Genomic DNA, 25,009 nt, shown 5'->3' on the forward strand with positions numbered 1-25,009 from the left:
ACAGAGAGAGACAGAGCATGAACGGAGGAGGGGCAGAGAGAGAGGGAGACACAGAATCGGAAACAGGCTCCAGGCTCCGAGCCATCAGCCCAGAGCCTGACGCGGGGCTCGAACCCACGGACCGCGAGATCGTGACCTGGCTGAAGTCGGACGCTTAACCAACTGCGCCACCCAGGCGCCCCTAGACTCTATTTCTTAAACATATTCCATATTCCCCTCCCCTGCTCATGCTCTCACTCTAAACAAACAAACAAACAAACAAGATTTAAAAAAAATAAAAGGGAGGCGTTGGTTATATCGGGCATGGGAATCATCAGGAAGAGAAAACAGGGTTGTCCCTTGTCACATATTCCTTTGTCCCCTATCCTACCTATTCTGCCCATTTCATGCCATAAACACACTTAGTGTGAACTTGGAGTTCATTGTTCTGAACTAAGACATAGTGTGATGCCAACTATTAATCGTACAGAGCATGGTGATAATCACAGTTACCATTACTGAGCACCTGTTACATGCCAGGTACAAATCTCATCTCTAATCTTCAAAACAAATCCATGGGGGCACCTGAGTGACTCAGTTGGTTAAGTGTCAGGCTCTTGGTTTCAGCCTATGTCATGATCTCACGGTTTATGAGTTCAAGCCCTGCATTGGGCTCTGTGTTGTCAGTGCGGAGCCTGCTTGAAATTCTCTGTCTCCCTCTCTCTCTCTCTCTCTCTCTCTCTCTCTCTGCCCCTTCCCTGCTCACTCACACTCTCTCTCTCTCAAGATAAATAAATAAACAAAAACAAAAAACAAATCCATGAGTGGATATTATTTTTATATTATAGATGTGGAAACCCAGATCCAAGACTACCTGACTGAGAAGTAATGGAAGTAGAATAGAGACCAAGCCCACATTCTTTCTTTTGTACTCTAACTATATTTCTAATTTTTTTTTAACGTTTATTTATTTTTGAGACAGAGAGAGACAGAGCATGAACGGGGGAGGGTCAGAGAGAGAGGGAGACACAGAATCTGAAACAGGCTCCAGGCTCTGAGCGGTCAGCACAGAGCCCGACACGGGGCTCGAACTCACGGAGTGTGAGATCGTGACCTGAGCCGAAGTCGGCCGCTTAACCGACTGAGCCACCCAGGCGCCCCTCTAACTATATTTCTAAAAGGCATCTACAGTTGGACATGAACACAGTTCTATTTGTTCAGTCAAAACTCAGCCCTGCCTGACTTATTTATTCATTTATTCAAAGTACTTAGTGAGTGCCTTCTATACACTAGGCTCTATGCAAGGGGATTACAAGGAGATGTTAGTCTAGTTCAGACCTCACACCCTGAACCCTTATTGTTATTCTACCCAGGATGCAGCAAGAAAGTAACTTCAGTACACAACTTAGTGCAAAGATAAGCCATTCCAGCTCTAGCCTGCTACCTCATTTCTGATACTGCCTTATACACTATCCTGTAGCCCAGAATATAATAGTTTTGAAAGTAAAGTCCTTTTCACCTAAGAGTCACAACAACCCTAAGAGGGATATAGGACATTTTAGTAACCACATTTTATTCTGAGGCACAAAGAGAGGAAGGATCCTTTCCAAGAACCATAGCTATTCCAATATCTTATCGAGGGTCCTCCTCTTGCATCCTCTCGGGAATCTGGATTAGAGAAGATAGAGTACATGACTTAGAGCCTCTCCTTGTGTCGAGAGCCTGTCCCTGGAATTTCTGGCTGCATTAGCATTCTGCCAGCAGCCACGTGTAGGTAGGAATATTGTTGCTGTCCATGACCAGGGGGAATAATCAGTCTCAGCTATTCCCCAATTCTAAACCAGACGAGGTAATTGGGTTTAATTTTAATTTTTTTAATGGCTTGGAATTAATAGAAGCAGCTGCTGCCACAGTGTGTGGGTGTCCTTCTCCAGAAGGCACAGATAAAAAAAATAAATAAATAAAAACCCTACATGTAAAATAAACTATGAAAAATAAACAATACAGTTTGTAGGACAAAAAAGTTAATTCAAGAATCGAGCAGTGTCTTTTTTGTTATCAAAAACTCAGCTGGCAGTATGTAGCTCTGTCTCTCTCCTCCCACAACTAGTGCCCATCAGCCTCTGATAAGATGATAATCAGATTAGACATCGGGTGTAAAAATGTGTTGCCTGTATCTGAGCACTCCCTCACTCTCTCTTTCTCCCCCTCCCTGTGAGTCATCAAGAGATTAGCTGTGACAAAGTGTGGTGAAAGATAAGAATACATATGCTGGTGACAGGAGCACCATTATAATTATTTGGGAGACAATAGGATAGCTCCTGTTTGCCTATGGAAAGGGAAGGTGGATTTATAATGTGGGCATCCATGCCCGCTGCCTGGCTGTGCCAGACACTGGAGAAGAAAAGGAGGAGGCCAACTGATTCCAGCCAGGTGGTAGTCTAGGTTGTTCCAACTAAACGTAGGCTAAAGGCCACATGTTGACATGAATGACAAACCAGAGATTTGGCTGCCCTTATGAAAGGAAGAGGGATGAAGTCTTACCTTAATTTCAAAAATACCTGGAAAACTGGATGCCAGGTTGCTTCTCCCTACCCTGGGTTGATAAAGATGGGAAATGAAGAGACTGTTTCTACAATTGCAATTGTTGGCTGAATTTCAGTGAGCACAGCCTTGGTGTGATGGGAAGAAATGTGTTTATCAGTCAGATAATAGTGTGCATCAAACAGGTAGCATATTATAGGCATACAGGAAGTGTTTATATTATATTTGAGTGGCCTTGTTTTGATTCCTCCTTTAGAATTAAAAAAAAATAGTGTTTATTTATTTTGGAGAGAGATAGAGACAGAGTGTGATCAGGGGAGGGGCAGAGAGAGAGGAAGACACAGAATCTGAAGCAGCTCCAAGCTCTGAGCTGTCAGCACAGAGCCCGACATGGTGCTTGAACCCATGAACTGTGAAATCATGACCTGAGCCGGAAGTCAGACACTCAACCAATTGAGCTACCCAGGCGCCCTATCTCCTTTAGAATTTATATGAAGAAAAAAAATTGTGTTTACTGTCTAGGAAGAATGTGGGATTGGAACTCATCTGTCCATGTCCATATCTTCTGTTAGATTAAAGAGAAAATTAGGGCTCCTGTCTTTCAGGGTTATTGAGGAGGGCAAGGAATGCTGTTGTTTTAGAGAGCCCTGTGTATTCCATTAGGTCCTGGGCTTCTTATCTTCTTCTGTGTTCTAGTAACCTCCAAAATGATGTACTGGAATTTGACTGATAGTTGGGAGAGAAGGCAGAGAGTATGGTAAATGGAAAGGAACCATTTTAGTCATTCATTAAGTCATAAATTCACTCACTCATTAATTCAACAAACATGCTCTGAGCTCCTCTTCAGGGCCAAGCACTATGCTAAGTGCTATGGATTTTGAGATGAATTAGAAATATACAAGTGTCTGCAATTAGCATTTAGAGCAATTAATTCATGGAGTTGCTGACACAGCTTTCAAAGAGGAAATGTCATTTAAGCTGGGTCTCACTTCTCTACATAAGGATGTACTACGTAGAAAAATAGGGGAAAGGCAATTGCAGAGAGAAGGAACAGCATTTTAAAAGGCATGAAGGTTTTTGAGAACATAATGTATTCAGGGCATGACTCACAGTTTCACATGGAGAGAGCACACTATACATAGATTGGTATGGCTGAAATTATTTATTCTAATTTTTAAACCCTTAAAGTTCACTCACAAATATATTCATTTACCCAATTCATAAGCATTTTTGAGAACCTCTATATGCAAAGCTCTGTATAGGTCCTGCAGAACCAGAGGTAAACAATACATTGTCCCCGCCCTTGGGAGAGGCTCAGCGTAATGATGGAGAAAGGTATATATTCAAATTGATATAATTAGATAGAGGCTATAGTAGAGAGGTATATATAGTATGATTGGAATGTGTTCAGTATTTACTGAACATGTGTGTGAATGTGTATGCTTTGCTCACTCACATGTTCATGCATGACTGGATCTGAGGATGTGAGTTACAGGGTGCCCTCACACATTTGGATGTCCTCTTTAGTCATCAGGATGGACCCACGATGATGGTTTATTCCAACAGCTCGATCAGCCTTTAGTTTCTGAGTCCTGAGAGCACACACTCCAGGTCTTGAATCTCTCTGCATCTCTGGCAGGATCAGATGTTGGACTCTTTCCTTTATGAAGTCTTCTGGGGAGTCGTGGACAAGTTTCCTCTTATGAATAAGAATTCTTGAGGCACTTGGGTGGTTCAGTTGGTTAAGCATCCAACTCTTGATTTCAGCTCAGGTCATGTGTTGTGGTTCTTAAGTTGAAGCCCTGCATCGGGTTCCACGCTAGCAGGGCAGAGACTGCTTGGGATTCTCTCTCTCTCCCTCTCTCTCTCTCTCTCTCTCTGTCCCTCTCCCTCTCCCTCTCTCTCTCTCTGCCCCTCCCCTGCTGTGTCTCTCTCAAAATAAATAAATAAACTTAAAAAAAAAAAACAAGCATTCTTGACCCCATATTCATTTTCATCATATCATTGGGATGACAGGAATAACTTCAGAGGATGGTTGTGAGGATTAAAGAACTTAATATATTATAATGTATTTACAATGGCCTACCACATGGTCAATAATATATACATATTAGAAATTATAATAGCTATTGTCATTATTGTTGTATTGTTTTCAGTGATATCTCACACTATCTGTATTAAACAGAATCAGAAGGCAGCCTTGTCTAACCTAACATCAAGTATAGGAACTTACTTGATGGGATCCCATAAAGCTTCCCATGCTTGCACTCCCCTATAACATGGGCCTTTCTACTTGCCCTTCAGCTGAATATTAAAGAGTCTCTATACCGAGCTACAATCTACCTCCCTATGATGTCTACCATTTATCTTCAGAGATGAGTCTTCTTTTCCTTTTATCACAGCTTTTTAAAATGAGCAAGTATTGTTACCTTCTCTGTGAAGAGACAATAGAGAGGAAAGTGACAAAGTGAAAAGTGAGAAAGAGAGGGAAAAGGTGACACTCTTCCTGTCTTCAAGAAGCCTACCTTTCTTTGAAGAAATCTCCATTTACTTTTGGTGTTCATTATTAACAGACATACCAAGTTATAAAACTTATTTTACTATTACGTGTCAAAGTCGAGATAAATTAATGAAGACTGAATGGTCAGAGAAGGATTCAGAGAGGAAGTATGTTAAAGGGTAGACATTTATTTATACATTCTTTTGTCCATTAATTAATTAGTTCATTTAAAAAAAATACTTTAGCCTTTATTGACCGTCTACCTTATGCACATCTATGAGTGGCAGTTCACCAAGTAGGTAAGATGGGAAAAGTGATTCACAGGGGAGTCACTCCAAGTGAAAGAAAGATCAAATAAAAAGAGATCCCATAAAGGTATGGGAGGAATAGCATAAAATTGTGTTAAGGAGTTGTAAGTAGCTCAGTATGAATAAAACATAGGATTCAAGGAGGAAGAAATGGCTGGTGATACTGGATCACAGGGAGATCTCACGGAGCCTTGTAGGCCAAACCAGAATATGAAGATAGGGAGTTGTTTGAAGAGTCTTTAACAGGAGAGTACTGGGAGAGCAGATTTTTCTGGAAGCAGAAATAGGGCTATGACTGGATGGCAAAGGGAGAAAGGAGGGTAGCAAGGTACCATAGGAGTTATGAGCACAGACTTCAAAGTCACATTAGTCTGCATCTAATATAAGCCCTGAGTATTACTAACCCTGTCACTTCAGGGAATTTTTTACCTCTCTGAGCTTCAATTTTCTTGTCTATGTAAAGGGGATGTTAATAGCCCCTGGCTCATGGGATTATTGTGAGGTTTAAATGATAATGCATATACAACATTCAACATGATGCCTGCGACATAGTAAAAACATAATAAGCAAAATAAGAGAAAAACCAGAAATGCATTACAAATGAGAGACACATGTTTCCTCCTACATAGTCCCAGTCTTATTTTCCTCTACTCTTTGTGTTACTTGAAAGTCCTCATGAATTTGGCCTACTGAGCCCTTCTCAAATGGATTTTTATTTGTATTCTTAGTAGATTCTAGAAAATCTAAGCCCTGAGCAGCATCTTGACTTCCTTGAATGATTACCCCAGGGCCCATTACCTTCACTCTGTCTGCAAATCAGGTTAGGCATCTGACCCACTCAGGAGAGGAGCTGGGACAGCTGCAAGCATTAGACGAATTCTCTTGATAGCACACAATCAGATTTGGTGGAGATGGCAGGCTCTCAGAGTCAAGTTGCTAAACTTGGCTAGAATAGGAGAAAACTGGGGTGATTGAATTTAAAGCATGGACCCTGATCGGATATACTAGTAAATGAAGAGTTGAGAACATCAGCATCATAACCTGAGGGGCCTGTCACTGTAGGAATCACTAACATATGAAGACATGCTCACCTTGTTCTCAGATCTGTGAGCCAGGGCCTGAAGCTAGGGTCACAGGTCACTAACCAGAGACCTCAAGGCCACTTTCAACTGGCATTCTTCCTGAATGCAAACTGGGAACCCTGAAACTAGGTTAGTTCATCAGCCTCACATTTCTGCATGTTTCAATCACATCACAAATTTAGACTATCATCTGTTCTTTCTATACCCTCACCTCTGCACTGATCTTATCTTGGTTTTCACTGTTCCCTTCTCTATCAAGAACTTTCCACTTTCCACTTTTTCCCCTGAAACTCAGCTTCATGGTAACTAATCTTACTTGGATTCTCAGTCTTCTTTTAGTCCACTGCTTCCTTTACATCTTCTCTTAAACAAACAATGCTTGGTACATGATACTTAACAAATAGTTGCTACATAAAACAATGAAGTAAGACCTGATATCTTGGAGGTCATTATTCCCCCCATTTCCCTCTCAGGAACTGTTGATTCACTTATACTCCATGGACAGAAGTATCAGGAGAGGACGACTTTCCTCTTGACTCCCCATGCACCTTCCAGGCCATTATTTTTCTGCCTCATCACTGGTAGCCCCAAAATTTCAATATAGGAAGGTTTAGGGTAGCAATCTGGCTGGAAAGGAAGAGTGCCTGGGGGAGAGGGCAGCACTTGTCTTAAAAGTTGTATTTACATTACAAGAAGACTATTGTTACCTGTATATTTATCTGTGGTGGCTTTGGGAGTAGGAGGTAAATGGATTCTGTTGTGGGCCCAAACACATCCCTAGACAGCCTTGGATACTACCACTGATGTTTATATGAAAATCCCTGTTCCTTTATTGGTTATGCTTTTCTCTCTACCATCCAGCCTTCCTCAGTGCTACCAGGTTCTAACCTATATTAGTTAGACCTTATGTCCCATCACTTAAGCCACTTTTTTCTAAAATAGTCAAATCTGTCTTGTTTTCTACACCTGTGCAGCTACTCTCCTTCTGTCCTTCTGACCACTATCATCGATCCCTTAGACTGGCAGTCATGGTACTTTACTTCTTTCACTCACTTGAAAGGTACCCTGTGACTTCAGGATCATTTTTAAATTCTTTAACATGGTTCATATAGTCCCTTTCTAGTCTGGCTTCTGCCTTCCTCTTCAGACACATTACTCATGAATTCCCTTCTCGCTCTTTGTACTTCAGCCACGATGAATTCCTTTCAGTTCCAACATTTGCTTTTTTCTCTCTTGCCTCCTGGCTTTTGCACACACTCATATCTGGAATAGCAGAAGTTCGTAATTTATCAAGGACTATGGAGGAGTGTTCTAGGTACTAGACTTGGAATCAGACAGAAACAAATTGGAGTCCCAGCTCTATCATTTGCTCACTTGATGTAATGAGTGACCTCCTTAACTTTTATGAACCTCCATGACCACATTGGCAAAGTGGAATACTACCCACCTTGACCAAATGATTTTATGCGAATTAAATCAGGTACTTGGGGTGACTGGGTGGCTCAGTTGGTTTAAGTATCTGACTCTTGATTTCAGTTCAGGTCATGATCTCACAGTTCGTGAGATCAAGCCCCACATCAGGTTCTGCACTGTCAGATTCTCTCCCTCATTTTCTACCCCTTCCCTGCTTGCGCATTCACACTTATGGTCTCTTCTCTCTCTCTCTCTCTCTCTCTCTCTCTCTCTCTCTCTCTCATATAAATAAACATTAAAAAAATAAAGTACAATAAATCAGGTACTGAATAAGCCCCATAAACAACCCATACTATGCATATTCTGTTCATTCCTTCCTTTCTCTCTTCCCTCATTCCTTTCTCAATCTTTCTTTTCCTTTTTTTCTTCCTTAATTTGCATCTTCTTCCCCTCTCTGCATTTCACGTAATGTCTGATGTTCATGGGACCCAGGGCTACAGGCAAACAATAGAAGCTTGCTGTATGTACAGAATTAGTGTCTTGTAACCTCTGCTCTTCCACAGGAAGCCCACAGCCTTAATTTCCACCCTAGCTACTTAGGCAGCTTCAGAAGGACACCAAGGTAGAAGCAAGATTCTGCAACAAACTACTGGCATGTTATAATGCTCTGGGTGCTTTTAACAATTTTCTTCAGGCTGCCCTACCTGGAGCCACCACCATTGTTATTTTCCTCAACCTCATCACCTACACCCTCCTCACACTTTCCTTCACATGCTCCTGGGCTCTGTGGCTTTTCAGTTGAATGCCAAGCCCCTACAGATGAGCGTGGCATCCTTCACCCAATGTGCCAGTAGCCCCCAGAAATATACTTGTGTTTTTAGGAGCTTCCAAACTGATTTGAGTGGATAAGACTTATGATGCCATCAATAAAGAAGCAAGAGTTGCTGTGCAATGTGGGACCTGGACTGGCCCAGAATTGTCAATGGATGATCATGGAAAATGTATAGTTTGGGATGGGTTTTGTAGGATTAATGGGGTTTTTAAGAGACAGTAATAAGGGTCATTCACTGCAGGAAAACTGTGAATAGTTTGGATGTCACACAGCATGATAGGGTACAGTGAGCCTATGATGTGGATGAATGTAAAAAAGTTATGGGAATTATGACTGGAACATTTTGCCTTTTCTCATGTATATGTTTCAGAGTTCCTTATTGGAGAATGAGCATGATGACTTAGCAAAACTGCTTACACAGTATATTTGAAGCAGTACTTCCCAAAGTGCTTCTGTGGAAAATTAGTGTCATGTAATGCTCTGTAGAAAAACAATAGTAATAATTTAAAGAAATGTTGAATATTCTTTCCTCCCCCTTCAATATTTACAGTGCACATTAGCTTATTTTAAAAAAAGGTCTGAATTAGCCTTACAATACAAAAACCTGGCTTCCCTAGGAAAAGTAGACCTCTGCTATTTATTTTTAGTATAACATCACACTTTTCTTTTTTTTTTTTTTTTTAGAGAGAGAGAACACGAGCAAGCCAGGAGGTAGAAGAGGGGCAGAGAGAGAGGGTGAGAGAGAGAGAGAATCCCAAGCAGGCTCCACGCTCAACACAGATCCCAATGTGGGGCTCAATCCCATGACCCTGGGATCATGACCTGAAGTGAAATCAAGAGTTGGATGCTCAGCTAACTGAGCCACCTACATGCCCCTTACATCATACTCTTTAGTTGCCCTCATGGTGCTTTAAGAGTCTGTAACTGTTTAATGTATTTATTTTTAATATTGTATTGACTGCTTCCCCACCAGAATATAGACTGCATGAGGATAAACATGTTGCCTCTCTTATTTACCATTATACATCAAGAATCTGAGTTTCCCTGGGGTGCCTGGGTTACTCAGTTTAGTTAAGCACCCAACTCTTGGTTTTGACTCAGGTCATGATCTCATGATTTGTGAGATCAAGCCCCACATGGGACTCTGTGCTGAGAGTATGGAACTTGCTTGGGATTCTGTCTCTCCCTCTCCCTCTGCCCTACACACATGCATTCTTTCTCTCTCAAAATAAATAAATAAACATTAAAAAAAAAAGAATCTAGCTCATTGCCTGGGCATGTAATGAGCGCTCCAAATAATAGTAAACAATGATTAAAACTTGTTCATCTTTGTTTACCTTTGCATTGTCCAAACATTTGATAAAGGGTAGAGCTGGAATTTGAATAAAGTGCTGCCAAATCCTGGACTCCTTTTGACCATAGGTGGTATGGTTGTTGTTCCCAGACACCACCTAGACTTCTTGATGTTACAGTCTTTTTCTCTTGGGCATTTATTCCTGTTTATTACCTTTGAAGCTTGAATGATTATCTGATATGCCCAATTTTTTTTTCTTTGTATCTTTCAGGCAAAGGCTGCCACCTAAAAATGTTTACTACTACCGGTGTCCGGACCATAGGAAGAATTATGTGATGTCCTTTGCATTTTGTTTTGACCGAGAAGAAGATATTTACCAATTTGCTTACTGCTACCCATATACATACACACGCTTTCAGCATTACCTTGACAGCCTGCAAAAGAGAAACATGGATTACTTCTTTCGGGAGCAGCTGGGTCAGAGCGTGGTAAGGCCTAGTCTGAAACAGGCAGCCTTGGGAGAAGTGCTTAGCAATGGGTTTTTATAGAATGCAAATAATAGATATTGATGCTTTGCATATGCTCTGGAGCTTTTATGAATAGTTATTTTTATTGTGCCATTCTTTGCCTCTGTGGCTAACAGGAAGTCACAGAATAAGATATGAGGCAAATGCTTGTCCTTCTGAATGAAGCTGATAATGCTAACAAAATACAAAAATTTTAGTGACTCCCAAAAACTCTGATAAAAAAGAGGGAAGCTTCTACTAGGTGTTACAAAAGGCATAAAAGCATTTTATGAGTGGGAGTCTCTGAGATAAAACATACATTTGTCTTTTAATGAATGCAACTTGCCTGCAGTGCAGGTTAGCAACTGGTGTGCGGTTTGTTGTGCTGCCCACTGTGTTTTGTCTCTGTCATCCCTCAGTTCCCAGCCTTTCCTTACCCTGGGTTTAGTTCCCTGGGTCTGGAGATTTTGGTCTTACATTCTGTATTAGTTTCCTATTGCTGGCATAGCAAATTACCACGAACTTGGTGGGTTAAAACAACACAAATTTATTATCCTACCGTTCAATAGAGGTCCAAAACTGGTCTTTCTGGCTAAAATTGAGGTATCAGCAGGTCTGCATTCCTTTTGGGGGTTCTAGGAGAGAATTTATTTCCCTGCCCTTTCCAGCTTCTAGAGGCTGTTTGCATTTCTTAGCTTGTAGTTCCCTTCCATCTTCAAAGCCAACAATGGCTGGTTGAGTCTAATGCTGAATCACTCAGACAGTGAATCTCCTGCCTCCTTCTTTTACTTTTAAGGATCCTTGTGATTATGTTGGTCTCACCCAGATAATGCAGGATGATGTCTCCATCTAAAGATATTTAATCACCTCTGTAAAAGCCCCTTTTGTCTTGTAAAGTGACATATTCACAGGTTTCTGGGATTAGGACTTGGACATTTTGGGAGGGGGGTGCATTGTTCTGCCTACCATTGTTCTCTGTGGTCAGTGATACTTCAGTTACTTGTAATGAATAAACAGGTGATAATTTGCTTTTATGTTTCATTCTTTAAGAATTGTGGATTATGCCTCTAAAATAGGCATACTGAGTACTTTAAAGCTCCTACGAGAGGATACTGGTGGAATTAGCAGAAAGTACTACACTGGAGGTTCTGATACATGGTGGTGGAAATATGGATTCTGCCCAGTGACTGTGAGTTCCACCTAGAAGGGAACCCCACTTCTAACTGAAAGTTTTCAAGACTAGACTGTTTAAAAGACATAGAGTCTAGTCCAGGATACCCCCCCCCCCCCCCAGAAAAAAGAGAAATAAAGAGGGCTTGCATATGGCTCAGGTACCTGAGAGTCAAATCTGATCTCAAAAGCTAGTGGTCATGATGATGTTCTTATAGTCTGAGATTCTCTATGCACTAAGATTTTGCTAAATATCTTCCCTTTACTCTAACCCTCTCCCTAACAGTGCTTCTGGTGGGTGCCATGTGTATCTAATGCCTGTATATTTTGAACTTAGAATTGGGCACATGGTATATCAGTCAACATGCTACTAGGAAACAGATGGCAGCCTCACATTAGGATAATTTGAGCAGGGTTTAATAAATGGGCTATTTACAAGGTGTGGGCAGTGTGTAGTGAAACCTCGGCGTTTCCCTGGGGCATTTCCCTGGGGCTAGAACTCAAAGGCTATGAAGGGAAGGAATGGTTATCAGAACCCAATAGTAGAGTCATGTTGTGGGCCATCTTGAGTGAAACAGTGAGTGGCCTTCAGTTAAGGAAAAAGTTAGCCTAAGATGACCCCACAGGGAGGGAGCTGAGAAAACTAAATATGTAGAACTCATTCTCTTACTTCCGTCTGATTTACTGCTAGGGGTCCCTATTAACCAACCCAACCAGAAGTCAGAGGACAAGAGAGCCCATTGATGTAGTACATACAAGTAAGCCACAGTGGTCAAAGAAAATGATAGAGAAGGGCAAAGAGTGGATGTAGAGAGGCAAATACAAGATATTAAGCACATATAGTTTGATCAGCATTTTATTACTGGGAACAATGAAATTGATATGAGACTGTCAGAGAAATTCTGAGATGAGTGTTTGCCAATCTATGAATTGTGATATGAGTTAAGACAGTGAGAAGTTCATTCAATACTTGTGACTTTTACTTTTAAGGGCGGGATTTGTACATTTCATTCCTGTGTCCACTCCAGCCCCCTCTTAGATTTATGCCAGGCAGAATGTAAGTGCATCCTGAATGGCTATTAAGTAAATTATTTAATGAATGAAAGAATGAGTTAATATATATGTCTAGAGGCAATGTGAAGAACTAAGAGCATTAGAAAGTTGATAGGAGGGGTAACAGGATCAGTTATGCTGCTAACAACTAATATACAAATCTGTATCTAAAATAACAGCACTTTAAACAAAACAGAAGTTTATTTCTCTTCCATATAGAAGCCTATAGGCAATCCAGAGCTGATATTGTAGTCTGTTCCTTGGAAGCCTTAGGGAGTCAGTTTTTTTCAGCTTTTTGTCCTGCCATCCCTGGGGCATTCCCCTCAATCCCATGATCCAGTGTGGATCGAGAATGGAATTCTTACCATCACATCTGCGTTTCAGACAGCAGGATGAAGAAAGTAGGGGCAGAAAGGAGAAAATGAAGTTATGTAGCACTTTCTCTTCTATTCCATTTCATACAACTCATATCCACACTTACCTAAAGTAAGGATGAGACATGAAGTCTTTATTCTGGGTGACCATGTTTCCAGCTAAAAATTGGTAGTCCTATAGATGTGTAGGAGAACTGATATTGAAGGGCAGCCCAAAGTATCTGCCATAGGAAGCCTGAATTCTGTTTTCAACTCTAATACCAAATTATTCATGTGAAACTTGAATGTTACTTCCTCTTTCTGGGGACAAGTTTTTCATCTATAAAATGAAAAAGATGGACTGGAATAGTGTTTTCAAGTTATTCTTTAAGGAACTCCTCAGGAAAAAAAAATAAGTTGAGAACCTTGTCCTACTTCAGACCTTGCAAGGGGCACTGGGGGATATAAAACAAACCTTGGTATCCTTCAGAAATGTCTCCTATACCTGAGGAAATGGGATATGTTCAAACAGAAATAAAATCTTAAAAATATATAATTAAGGATCTCACTAGTTGTCTAGAGAGTTAATGGTCAGATTAAACATCATGGAGAAGATGAGCTTTAAGCTGACTCTTGAAAGATGGGTAGGATTAGTAAATACAGAGTTGGGGAGGAGGCAGCCCAGAGAGTAAGATTTAGCCAGGGTCATTGCATGGTGGCAGTTGGTTAGAAGTCTGGTTTGATTGGAATAAAGAATCTTCTTACTATAAGATTAGGATAAATAGGAATATTGGGGCCAAACTCTAGAAAGAGTTAATTGTCATACTGTCATTCAGATTTAACACAGATACTGGGTCAGTTACTTTGTGTATACCATCTTGCTTATTTTTCATAGTAGTTTTATGGAGTAGGCAGAATTATCCCAGCTTGGGGGGTAAATAATATAAGGCTAAAAAGGTTAAGTTACTTAGCTAAAGCCATATGGCTAGTTCATGTCAGGGCCAAGGTTTAAACCCATGACTTCTAACACCACATCCTGCCATTTTGATGGACTACTGCTGCTTTCTGCATTGGACCAACTGAGAGATACAGTGGATTTTTAGGAAAGAAATTACCTTATCCAAAGCAGCATCTTAAAGAAAGTAAAGTTAGTGAAAGTGCAGGGTGTACCTGTGCTGGCTAAACTAGTTTGGAGAAACTCTATGGGTTGGACCTCAAAGCAGATACCAAAGACTTTAAGGCTTTCTGGCATACTTTTACAGACAGGACAGTTCTTCATTACCAGGGTGTTTGGTATGGCTCATGTCTGAAGACACCACTATAATTAGTTAATCCTTATTCCAATTTGGAGGGAGGATAATTACAAGTTGGAAGGCTAAACATGTCAACATCCAGATCTTAGGGAGAGTAAGCAGGAAGCAAGATTTTATATTTCTAGTGCTGGAATGATTAATCACCATGTCCATAGCTACCATTGCTACTAATTATGCCATCTGAAATGGTGTCTTATTTTGTTATTCTCTAGTGGTGTCTTCTAACCTCACCTTTGAACATGCATCAATGCCACAATCTGACATTTAAGATAAAAGTACCATGGGAAAGATCTTATTTTTTCTTGTTATCTTAAGACCTTTATTGAGGTATAATTTATATACCATAAAATACACCCATTGTAAAGGACCGGTTCTATGATTTTTAGTAAATTTATAGAGTTTTACACTATCACCGCAATCTAGTCTTAGAATATTTCCATCATCCCAAAAAGTTCCTTTGTTATTCCTCACTTCCACTCCCAATCCTAGCAACTACTGACCTTCTCTGACACTATAAATTTGCCATTTCTGAACATTTCATATAAATGGAATTATGCATTATGTAGTCTTTTGCTTCCAGCATCTTTCCTTTAGCATTATATTTTTCAGGTTTAGCCATGTTGTACCATGTATCAGCAGTTCATTCATTTTTAGTGCTGAATAGTATTCTATTAAAATGATATATAACATGTTTTGTTTATTGTCTAGTTTATGGACATTTGGAAAGCTTCTATATTGGGGCTATTATGAATAATGATGTTATGAACATTCATGTGCATACTTTTGAGTGGACATGTGACCCACTTTGTTTCAGGTAGATTTCTAAGAATGGAATCATTGGGTCATATAGTAAGTTCATGTTCAAATTAAAAGAAGAAAATCTGTCAAACTGTGTTCCAAGTTAGTAACGCCTTTTTACCTTCCTACCAGCAATGTAGGAGACAGGGTTATAGTTTCTCCATGTTCTTGCTAACACTTGGAATTATCTATATTTTTAATTATAGTTATTTTAGTTGGTATTTAGCATATCTCATTGTGGTTTTAAATTATATTGCCCTAACAGCTAATTATGTTGATTATCTTATCATGAGCGTATTTGCCATTTGTGTATTTTCTTTAATAAAGTGTCAGTTTCAATATTTTTCCCACTTAAAAATTTTGAGTTATTTGTATTCTTATAATGAGTTTTGAGATTTCTTTATCTATTCTGAATGCAAGTCTTTTGTCCGATACATGCTTTGCAAATATTTCTTTCTAATCTATGCCTTATCTTTTCATTCTCTTAACCATATCTTTTGAAGAACAGAATTAATTTTGAGGCCTAATTTATCAATTTTTTTTCTCTTATGGATCATGCTTTGGATTCTTATCTAAGAACTCTTTGCCCCCGGGTGCCTGGGTGGCGCAGTCGGTTAAGCGTCCGACTTCAGCCAGGTCACGATCTCGAGGTCCGTGAGTTCGAGCCCCGCGTCAGGCTCTGGGTTGATGGCTCAGAGCCTGGAGCCTGTTTCCGTTTCTGTGTCTCCCCCTCTCTCTGCCCCTCCCCCATTCATGCTCTGTCTCTCTCTGTCCCAAAAATAAATAAAAACGTTAAAAAAAATTTTTTTTAAAAAGAACTCTTTGCCCAACTGAAGACCACAAAGATTTTCTCCTATGTTTTATTCTAAAATTTTTATGGTTTTGCTTACATCTCAGTCTGTGATCCATTTTGAATTATTTTTATATGTATGGCATGAGGTAAGCATTTAAGCTTATATTTTTTTGCATATGGATATCCAATTGTTCTAGCACTGCTTGTTGAAAAGACTAACCTTTACCAGTGAATTATCTTGGTATCTTTCTCTTATGCCTCAGCTCAATTTTTCTTTTTTCTTTCCTATTTATGAGACTGGATTCTCAAAGAGTCAACCCTGTGTCTTTGTAGTTTAGCGGTCAGCTCTTATTGGGCTAGGTTTGTGCTTACCCACCCTGAGCACATAAGGCTTCTGTCCTCTGTCAGTGGATCTATATGTAGATATGGGGAGTACAGTCAAAGTCTGGGCAATTTTCATGTCTTCTCTGGCTTCTCCTTTCCCTTCTGTGTTGTGTTGACCATGAGCGTTTGTGCAGCTTCAGGGCTTTTCAGGAGTGTGTGACTGGCTTGAGCCTTCTGGCTTGCACCCAGTCTCAGCCAGGAATATGTTTGTCCCAGCTATGGAACTGCGGGCCCTCCTTACTTGCCGACCTCTGTGGTGAGTGTTTCCACAGAAAATGCTGCTAGGTGTGAGCACTGCCCTCTCTTCCAAATTGATTCCCTTTGACAATCCTCACAGCATGGCCTGCCCTAACAGAACCCTGCTTTCACCAAGCTTGGAGGAAGGTAGAGTAACCACAGCACATCACAGATTCCCCGTCTTATTAACTGAAGTTCAGCGGTTTTTTAAGCATAACATGAGATTGTTGTATGCCTTTGGTCAGTTTCCAAAACATTGAAATGTTTGCGTCAGTTTTATCCAGCTTTATGTTTGTTTTTCAGAGATAGAGTTTACCAATACACTCCTTCCAACATAGCTAAAAGTAGATTTTAATTGACAAACATTAGTTTTTAAATCATATAACCTTGTACCATCAGACACAGTAAACTATGGTATTATCTTTATACATAATTGGACTAATTAGATGAACACCTAACTCTGTGTGTGTGTGCGCGTGTTGAAAGGATTAGATGGAGAGAGCCATTCCTGTACTTAACAAAACTTGCCAAAAGGAAGTGTCTAACAAAGAAAGGAATCTGATCCTGTATTATATGGAATAACTAGAAAATCATTTATAGGAGAGTAATTGTCTAGGTTCTGTCACTGGCTAGCTCTGTGACTTTGAGAAAAGCACTCTTCCTCTTTGGGTCTCAGAGAGTCAGACCAGATTTTTCAAGCATCCTTTCCAATTCCAACATAAATTATGGTTCAAACATTTATAATATCCTGATTGTATGTTCTGAGTCACACATCAGTCTGTCATAATGTTGCCTCTTAATCTGCCTTTTATTTTATAATAATGGTAGTTATTGAGTGCATAGCATGTGGTTGGCCCAATGCCATGATCTTCTTATACATTGTGTCACTCAGTCCTCACAATGCTCCTATTATGTGATTTGTACTGTTTTTGAATACCTAACATGTAACCAGCATGGTCTAGGCTCTAGGGATACAGCAGTGAAAAACAGGCAGAAATCCATGCCTTCATGGGGCTCACATTCTAGGAAGAGACAGACAATATTGGATAAATTAAATCAGGAAAGAGGATGAGTTTTGGGGTGAAGGATTCACTTAGAAGAATTTAAGCTCTGAGATATATTAGTATTATCTCCTTCCATTTGCATTTTTAAAAACTAAGGCACAATGAGATGAAGTAATTTGTCTATATCATGCAGTTGGGACATGAAGCCAAGCCTTTTTTGACTCCAAAAAATGGACTCTAAACCAGTTCTGGATAGGGAAATATTCTATTCACCTATATAGTCATTTACTAAGTTCTTGCAAAGCCATTCTTCAATACGACAAATATCTGATGAGTACCTTCTGCCTGCCAGGCTCTGTATTGGGTGCTGGAGACAGAAAGATGAATACAAGATACACCCTATCCCTCAGAAGTACTCAATGTAGTGGGCAACACAGATGTAAAAACTAATAATGGCAATAATGGTAAGAGACTTGATATAATAGAAGTAGTGGGCAGAGAAGGGGCACAAGGGAGGAAACAAAGCCCTAATGAAGAAGGCATCTTGAGTTGAGAATCGAAATATGGATACACACGGGGCACCTGGGTGGCTCATTTGGTTGAGCTTCCAACTCTTTTTTTTTTATTTTATTTTTTACATTTACTTTTTGAGAGACATAGAGAGACAGAGCACAAGTTGGGGAGGGGCAGAGAGAGAAGGAGACACAGAATCCAAAGCAGGCTCAAGCCTCTGAGCTGTCAGCACAAAGCCTAACATGGGGCTCGAATTCACAAACTCACAAATCGTGTGATCGTGACCTGAGCCAAAGTTGGGATGCCCAACCAACAGAGACACCCAGGCACCCCAAGCTTCCAACTCTTGATTTCAGGTCAGACCATGATCCCAGGTCATGGGATCAAGCTCCACATTGATCCATGCTTAGTGTGGAGCCTGCTTGAGATTCTCTCTCTCTCTCTCTCTGCATGCCCCCCTCTCTTAAAAAAATATGGTATGGAAGTTGAGACAATACTGAGTCTTGATAGTTTTATGTGGTTCCAAAAGACAAGAGCACAGGATCAACCTAAGAAGAAAAGAAAGATAGTAATGGGGAAAGGAGGAGAGGTAAGTGGAGGCTGGGCCAAGAGTTCCTTGAATGCCAACCTAAAGAATTTGGACTTTATCTGATGCAGTGAGGAACCATCCAGGAAGGATCATGATCATTGTGACACTTAAGTCTTCCATCTCCAGGCTGCACTCGCTGGTGACAGTTGATCTAGAAGTCAGGTTAACTATTGCCTGTCTTTTGGTGGCTTTTTCCCCCATGGACAGAGATATTTGTTAGCCAAAAGTACCTGGAGGAAAATTACTGCCAAGAATGCCAAGGGGCACCTGGGTGGCTCAGTTAGTTAAGTGTCTGACTTTGGCTCAGGTCATTATCTCATGGTCCATGGGTTCAAGCCCCATGTTGGCTCTGTGCTGGCAGCTCAGAGCCTGGAGCCTGATTTGGATTCTATGCCTCTCTCTCTCTCTCTCTCTCTCCCCCCCTCCACTCATTCTCTCTCTCTCTCTCTCTCTCTCTCTCTCTCTCTCTCTCTCTCTCAAAAATAGCAATGAGTATCGTATGTAAGCCAATTTGACAATAAATTATAATAAATAAATAAACATTAAATAAATAAGCAAACATTAAAATTTTTTTTTAAATGAGAATGACATAGAAATGCCTAGAAAAGCTGGTTTCTCTGACTTAACACCTCACACAATTTCTCGAGTTAATAAAGACTGTAGAGGTCACATTCAAATTTAGCAAATGTATTAGGAATCTCCTATGGGCAAGGACCCAAATTGTATAGACCAACATCTTTTCTTAATATTCCTGAAATATGAGTTTTCAGCCTTTGCTCACACATCTCTTGAGGCAGCCTGAGCCCCATTTCAAAGAGAAAAAAGTCCCATCATTCCCAGAAAGAGCCATCTCCTTGTAGCCTCTCTCCTTGATTCTAGCTCCACCCTCTGGGTCTACTTTACATTACTTGCTCCTTTAGCCCGTGGACAGGCCTGCAAAGACAGCAAGCTAGTGACCACATCCCCATCATGAGTCCTTTCCAGACTAGTCCCTTCCTTTCTCCTCTCCCCCCCATTATTCTACATTTTTGCAGATTCCATGGTTTTTAAACTTTGTTCCTTCTTTGTTGTTCTCTGGACATAATCTAGGTTGTTGATTACCTTTATAAAATATCAGAACTGAATATAAAACTTTATAGGCAATATAAGCCTCCTACAGCAGAATAGGACTATTTCCTGTTTTGCTGTGGATGCTAAATCTCTAGAAATGTAACCAGAGTTTACGTTAGCTTCTTTTAGCAGTGAAGCCTCCCTGTAGTTGATTTTTGTTGTTGTTCATGAATAAGCCTATTTTAATTCCTCTGATATGTTTTAAATAAATCTTTTACCCTATCACCCAGCAATAGCACTGCTAGGAATTTACCCAAAGAATACAGGAGTACCGATGCATAGGGGCACTTGTACCCCAATGTTTATAGCAGCACTCTCAACAATAGCCAAATTATGGAAACAGCCTAAATGTCCATCAACTGATGAATGGATAAAGAAATTGTGGTTTATATACACAATGGAGTACTACATGGCAATGAGAAAGAATGAAATATGGCCCTTTGTAGCAACATGGATGGAACTGGAGAGTGTTATGCTAAGTGAAATAAGCCATACAGAGAAAGACAGATACCATATGGTTTCACTCTTAAGTGGATCCTGAGAAACTTAACAGAAACCCATGGGGGAGGGGAAGGAAAAAAAAAAGAGGTTAGAGTGGAAGAGAGCCAAAGCATAAGAGACTCTTAAAAACTGAAAACAAACTGAGGGTTGATGGGGGGTGGGAGGGAGGGGAGGGTGGGTGATGGGTATTGAGGAGGGCACTTTTTGGGATGAGCACTGGGTGTTGTATGGAAACCAATTTGACAATAAACTTCATATATTGAAAAAAAATAAATCTTTTATTTTTAAATAATTTTAGATTTATAAAAAAAAAAAAGTTGACTGTCCACAGGTCCATCATGGCTGGCACAGCAAGTAAAGTGCTCCTGTGCTCCTGGACTCACCATTATGTCCCAGCCACTCATGTACGTGAAAGTGCTCATCCAGGTGGGATACCAGCCTCTTCCTCCAAGAATAAGATGAAATATTTTGGGGTGGCAAGTATGTCAGCTTCCTGGCCTGTTTTGTTATCCTAGTTCATTGTGAGCATCGATAGGAAGCATGGGTTTTTCATAGACTTAACTCCAAGACTGTTTTCAGGAGTCCTTGGAACTGTGGTCCATGGTAAAGTTTTACAGCATGACCAGAAGTGTGAAAAGGTTGATGAGTTAGGACCTGAAAATGTACAGAAAGAAGTTACATCCTCCTTTAACCAAGTTATCAAGGAGACAACTCGAGAGATGATGGCTCATTCTGCTGCTACCCTTATCACATATCCCTTCCGTGTATCATTCAGAGATCTATTGTACAAGTCATTGTTCTGTGGACTTTGTGACTCCACAGTAACCATCTATCAGGAAGAGGGCATTCTAGAACTTTTTGTTGGTCTTATCTCTCACCTCCTATGTGACATAATTTCTTTGTGGCTCTGAAACTCACTGGCCTTCCTCGACCATGCCTATGCACTGGACAGTGGGGTTTCCACCATGAATGAAATGAAGAGTTATTTCCAAGCTGCCACAGGATTTTTTGCCAGTATGTTGACCTATCCCCTTGTGCTTTTCTCCAATCTTATGACTGTTAACAATTGTGGGCTTGAAGTGGATCCCGTCCTCACTCCCCAACATATGTTTATTGGATAGATTGCTGGTGCATGCTATAAAAAGAGGGAAATATAAGTTGAGGAAATAGCTTATTTTTCCAGAAGGTCCCCTTTGGGAAGACTTATTGTTGTGACCTGAGAAAGTTAATTTGAAGAGGTAGGGAGGGAACAGTGACATCTTGACTGTAGTCCAAGATGCACAGAATTATGGGAGAGAATGTTGATTTCTATACAGTATGGCACACTTTTTAAATAATCATTTATTCTTAAGGAAATGGGGGAAAAAGTTAGATAATATCGAGAGATCCCACATACCCTTCACCCAGTTTCCTCTGTTAAAATCATATGCAACCATGAAGCATTTGTCAAAACAAATAAATTAACACTGATACTTTACTATGAACTAAACTATAGAACTATATTCAGATCTCATCAGTTTTTCCACCAATGTTCTTTTTCTGTCACAGGATCCAATCCAGGATACATTAGCCTATAGTAGATTTTACAAGTATATTGACCCTTTATACTTGTCCTACCATTGGTTTTAGCCCTTTATTCTAGCTTGCTGTGATTATTTTGATTCTTGGATTCTCTTATCTGTAATATTAGTGTCTTCACTCAGAATTTTTAAAGTATATACTTTTTAAGTATTAATTTAAGTCAAGTATACAAGTGTTTAGCAGGATGAGCCCTGAGACCGAGGACAGAGATCCATGCATATTATGAGAGGCTTCTCTGGAATACCTAGATTGGCATTTTTTATATCAATTTGATATCAGTCCCTGAGTTTGACTATGCTGCTAACTCCAGTAGCATAAGTCATCTAAACGAACAAGAATTTACCTGCCTCCAAGTCAACTCAATTAAATTCAATTTAGTTTAGGAGCAAGGCAGGCAAATATGAGGAGATTAGAAGAATTTAAAATATGGAGCCTGGCAGCTTCTACAATAGTCCTTATGTGGACTTGTGAGGAAAAGCTAGAATCTCAGAAACCTGCTAGAGGGAACTAATCACCTGTGGACAGAAAAGCCCAAGGACAGAAGACAGTACCGCGTAAAAGAAGCTAGAGAGAGGCAGCACTGTTCTTATCAGCATGGTGACTACAAAATAATGTAGCTCCCTTCCATTCTGTTCCTTCCCCTTTGTTCTTTCTTCCCCTTTGAAGTAAAACATCATGGAGTTGCAGCTGGCAACATGACCAAACAAATGTATGAAAAATAATTACATCTTTTTGGCTGGGTTTTAAATTGAGTAATTGTTGGAAGTTAGTAATCTCAATTATCATTCCCTTACCCACCTCTCAGGAGAGTTCTATGGACCCCCATCTGCACCAAACCTTGTCCTGATCAGACACTCTAAATTAAACAAGCTTAGTAGTTTTGGCTCCCTTCCAGCAGGCCACTTCACAAGCACCACTCTCTTGGCATAGTTTTTGCTATTCCCTTCAAAAAGAGTCTCCAATTAATTGGAGGCAGATATATCCTCCCAGCATCTGGTGAGGGACTTTCCAACTGACCTGACTGCTGCAGGTGGCTCATCCATTCCAAGTCTCAGCCCTGGGTGAATGAGGGCCTGGAGAGGAGGTGCTAGGAATTATGACCCTTGCTTCTCCACTGCTAGAACAAGGAGACACATGTCTGATTTATTCATGCTGCAAATATTGACCCAGACTACTCTACACCTGCCCCAAATACGGGTTTCCTAGTTCAATGATTGTATCACCATCACTTCAGTCGCCCATGCCAGGAAACTGTCCTGTTTAACTCCTTTTTATTCTACTCCTTGCATACTATCTGTCACCAAGTATGATCAAAGCTATAACTCAGTATTTTTAGAATCTATCTCTTTCTTATCTCTGCTGCTAGTGCCTTAGTTCAAACTATCAGCATCTCTCAGGGAATTACAACAACTTCTTAAGCCAGGGGGTACAAGATGTGAGGTAAACAGGCTTCCAGGCTCTCTCTCAACTCTGCTCACCTAGCTATGTCAGTGTTACAGTGGCTTCCAGAAAGTCCCAGCCTTCCTCCTAACTTTATGCTCCCCTCACTGCCTCACTGGTCCTGTGGTCCCTACCTGACCAAAAGACAGTAGACTCTTCACTGAACGCTACTTAGCTAGCTTGGCAGATGACATCCTTTGTGCTAATAGATTGCTATTTCTAGGCCATTCTTTCCCTTCTCTTTTATAAAAAGACATGTTTTAAGCCTATATAACCCACTGCCATTCTTTATTGCTGTCATCTGCTGACTTCTTGGACAGTTCCCTCAGTCATGGAGAGCTTTGGTCCATACTTGTCTTTTCCACTACCCTGCTACCACCATATTGAATAATTTCAGTATCCATGAAAATGACCCACTGAACACCCCGGCCTCTCAGCAGTTTAAGGTAAAATAACAAATTCTTAACTTAATCTGTAAGATCCTGCATAATCTAGCCTCTGACTGCTTTTTCAGCCTGTCTCATTTCCCTGTCATTTTGCTCTCTGCTATACCCACATTGGCCTCCCTATAGTTCTTTCTGTCAGCCATGGATTTTTTCCACTAACTTGTATACACACTGGCCCATCTACCTGGAATGTTCTTTCTCAATGGCCCTTTGCCTTGCTACTTCCTATTCTGCTTTCAGGATCCAATTTGAACACCACTCCTTCCTGGAATGCTTCCCTAATATACTGTTCCCCAGACTAGTTTGAGATCCTCTGCTACATGAGTCTATAATATACTGTTTCCTCTTTAAAACACTTGTCACTCTTTTGATTACTCATTCTTCATCTAGTTTCCTCTGTTCATATGTTTAGGGAATATTTTTGTATTTAGGGTACGTATAGGGCTGGAGGCAGGTGGAGAAGCATGCTATTACAGCGAAAATTCTTTCTTGGTATCTTTTGGTGTGGTCATACTTTGTCACTTCCTCTGAAGCCACATTTTCACTTTGTTAAATCAGAAGGTATATAACATTAGGATACAAGATCATTTATTTTATGTGACTCACAGAATTTCAAAGCCAAGAAGAACCTTAGGTTCTTCTAGTTCTAGGGTTTAAACCCATGTTACCTGTATCCCTAATTAGGGATCTAGGCTCTCAGCAGTACTTGAGATGCTACTGAGGAGCAAGGAGAAAGAGGGACTTCTGTGAAATCAGGGTTCAGGCCTCTCTCATCCTCCCTGCCACATACACCATGCATGCCGGGCCCTCTTCACTGGCCTTCCTCATAGACTTAGTTGAAAAAAGGATTCAGCTGTTAACAGTGTTTGAAAACTTTTTATTTCTTTTTTTCTCCTCTCTTTCTGCAGCTGGAAACACTGGGGCCCAGAGAGGGAGGTTACTTTCCTGAGTCACCCAGTGAGTTAGTTGAACAGCACTAGCTGGAAGCCCAGTTTCTGACACCTAGATTGTCCACTGAAGTTCACTGCCTGTCTCCCAGATCTGTCTGTAAAGGTTGCTTTTTTGTCTAGTCTTTCTGCAAATATTAACTAAGTACTTACAAGGCAGTGGGAATAAAATTAGATGCCTAAGTCAATAAGGTGAGCTACGTAGTTTAGAACCCTGACCCTGCCACTCATTAACTGTGTAACCTTAGGTCAATTACTTAGCCTCTTTTTTCTCACAGATTAGTGCCCCCTCTTCAATATATATATATCCAGAGAAACC

General features: G+C 40.4%; 1 protein-coding gene and 1 pseudogene across 4 annotated transcripts in view; both read left to right on the forward strand.

The window, feature by feature from the left end:
- Positions 1 to 25,009, forward strand: part of LOC125172450 (BEN domain-containing protein 5) — a 1,495,630-nt gene that overhangs the window by 969,947 nt on the left and 500,674 nt on the right. For all 4 annotated transcript variants that reach the window (XM_047870552.1, XM_047870553.1, XM_047870551.1 and 1 more), the window contains one exon: positions 10,224 to 10,440. In XM_047870552.1, coding sequence (XP_047726508.1) covers positions 10,224 to 10,440 — 217 coding nt within the window. The remainder of the gene's footprint in view (positions 1 to 10,223; positions 10,441 to 25,009) is intronic.
- On the forward strand, positions 20,615 to 21,510 carry LOC125172451 (mitochondrial carrier homolog 2-like; annotated as a pseudogene).

This window comes from Prionailurus viverrinus, chromosome C1, assembly GCF_022837055.1.
Source record: "Prionailurus viverrinus isolate Anna chromosome C1, UM_Priviv_1.0, whole genome shotgun sequence".
Taxonomy (NCBI): Eukaryota; Metazoa; Chordata; class Mammalia; order Carnivora; family Felidae; genus Prionailurus; species Prionailurus viverrinus.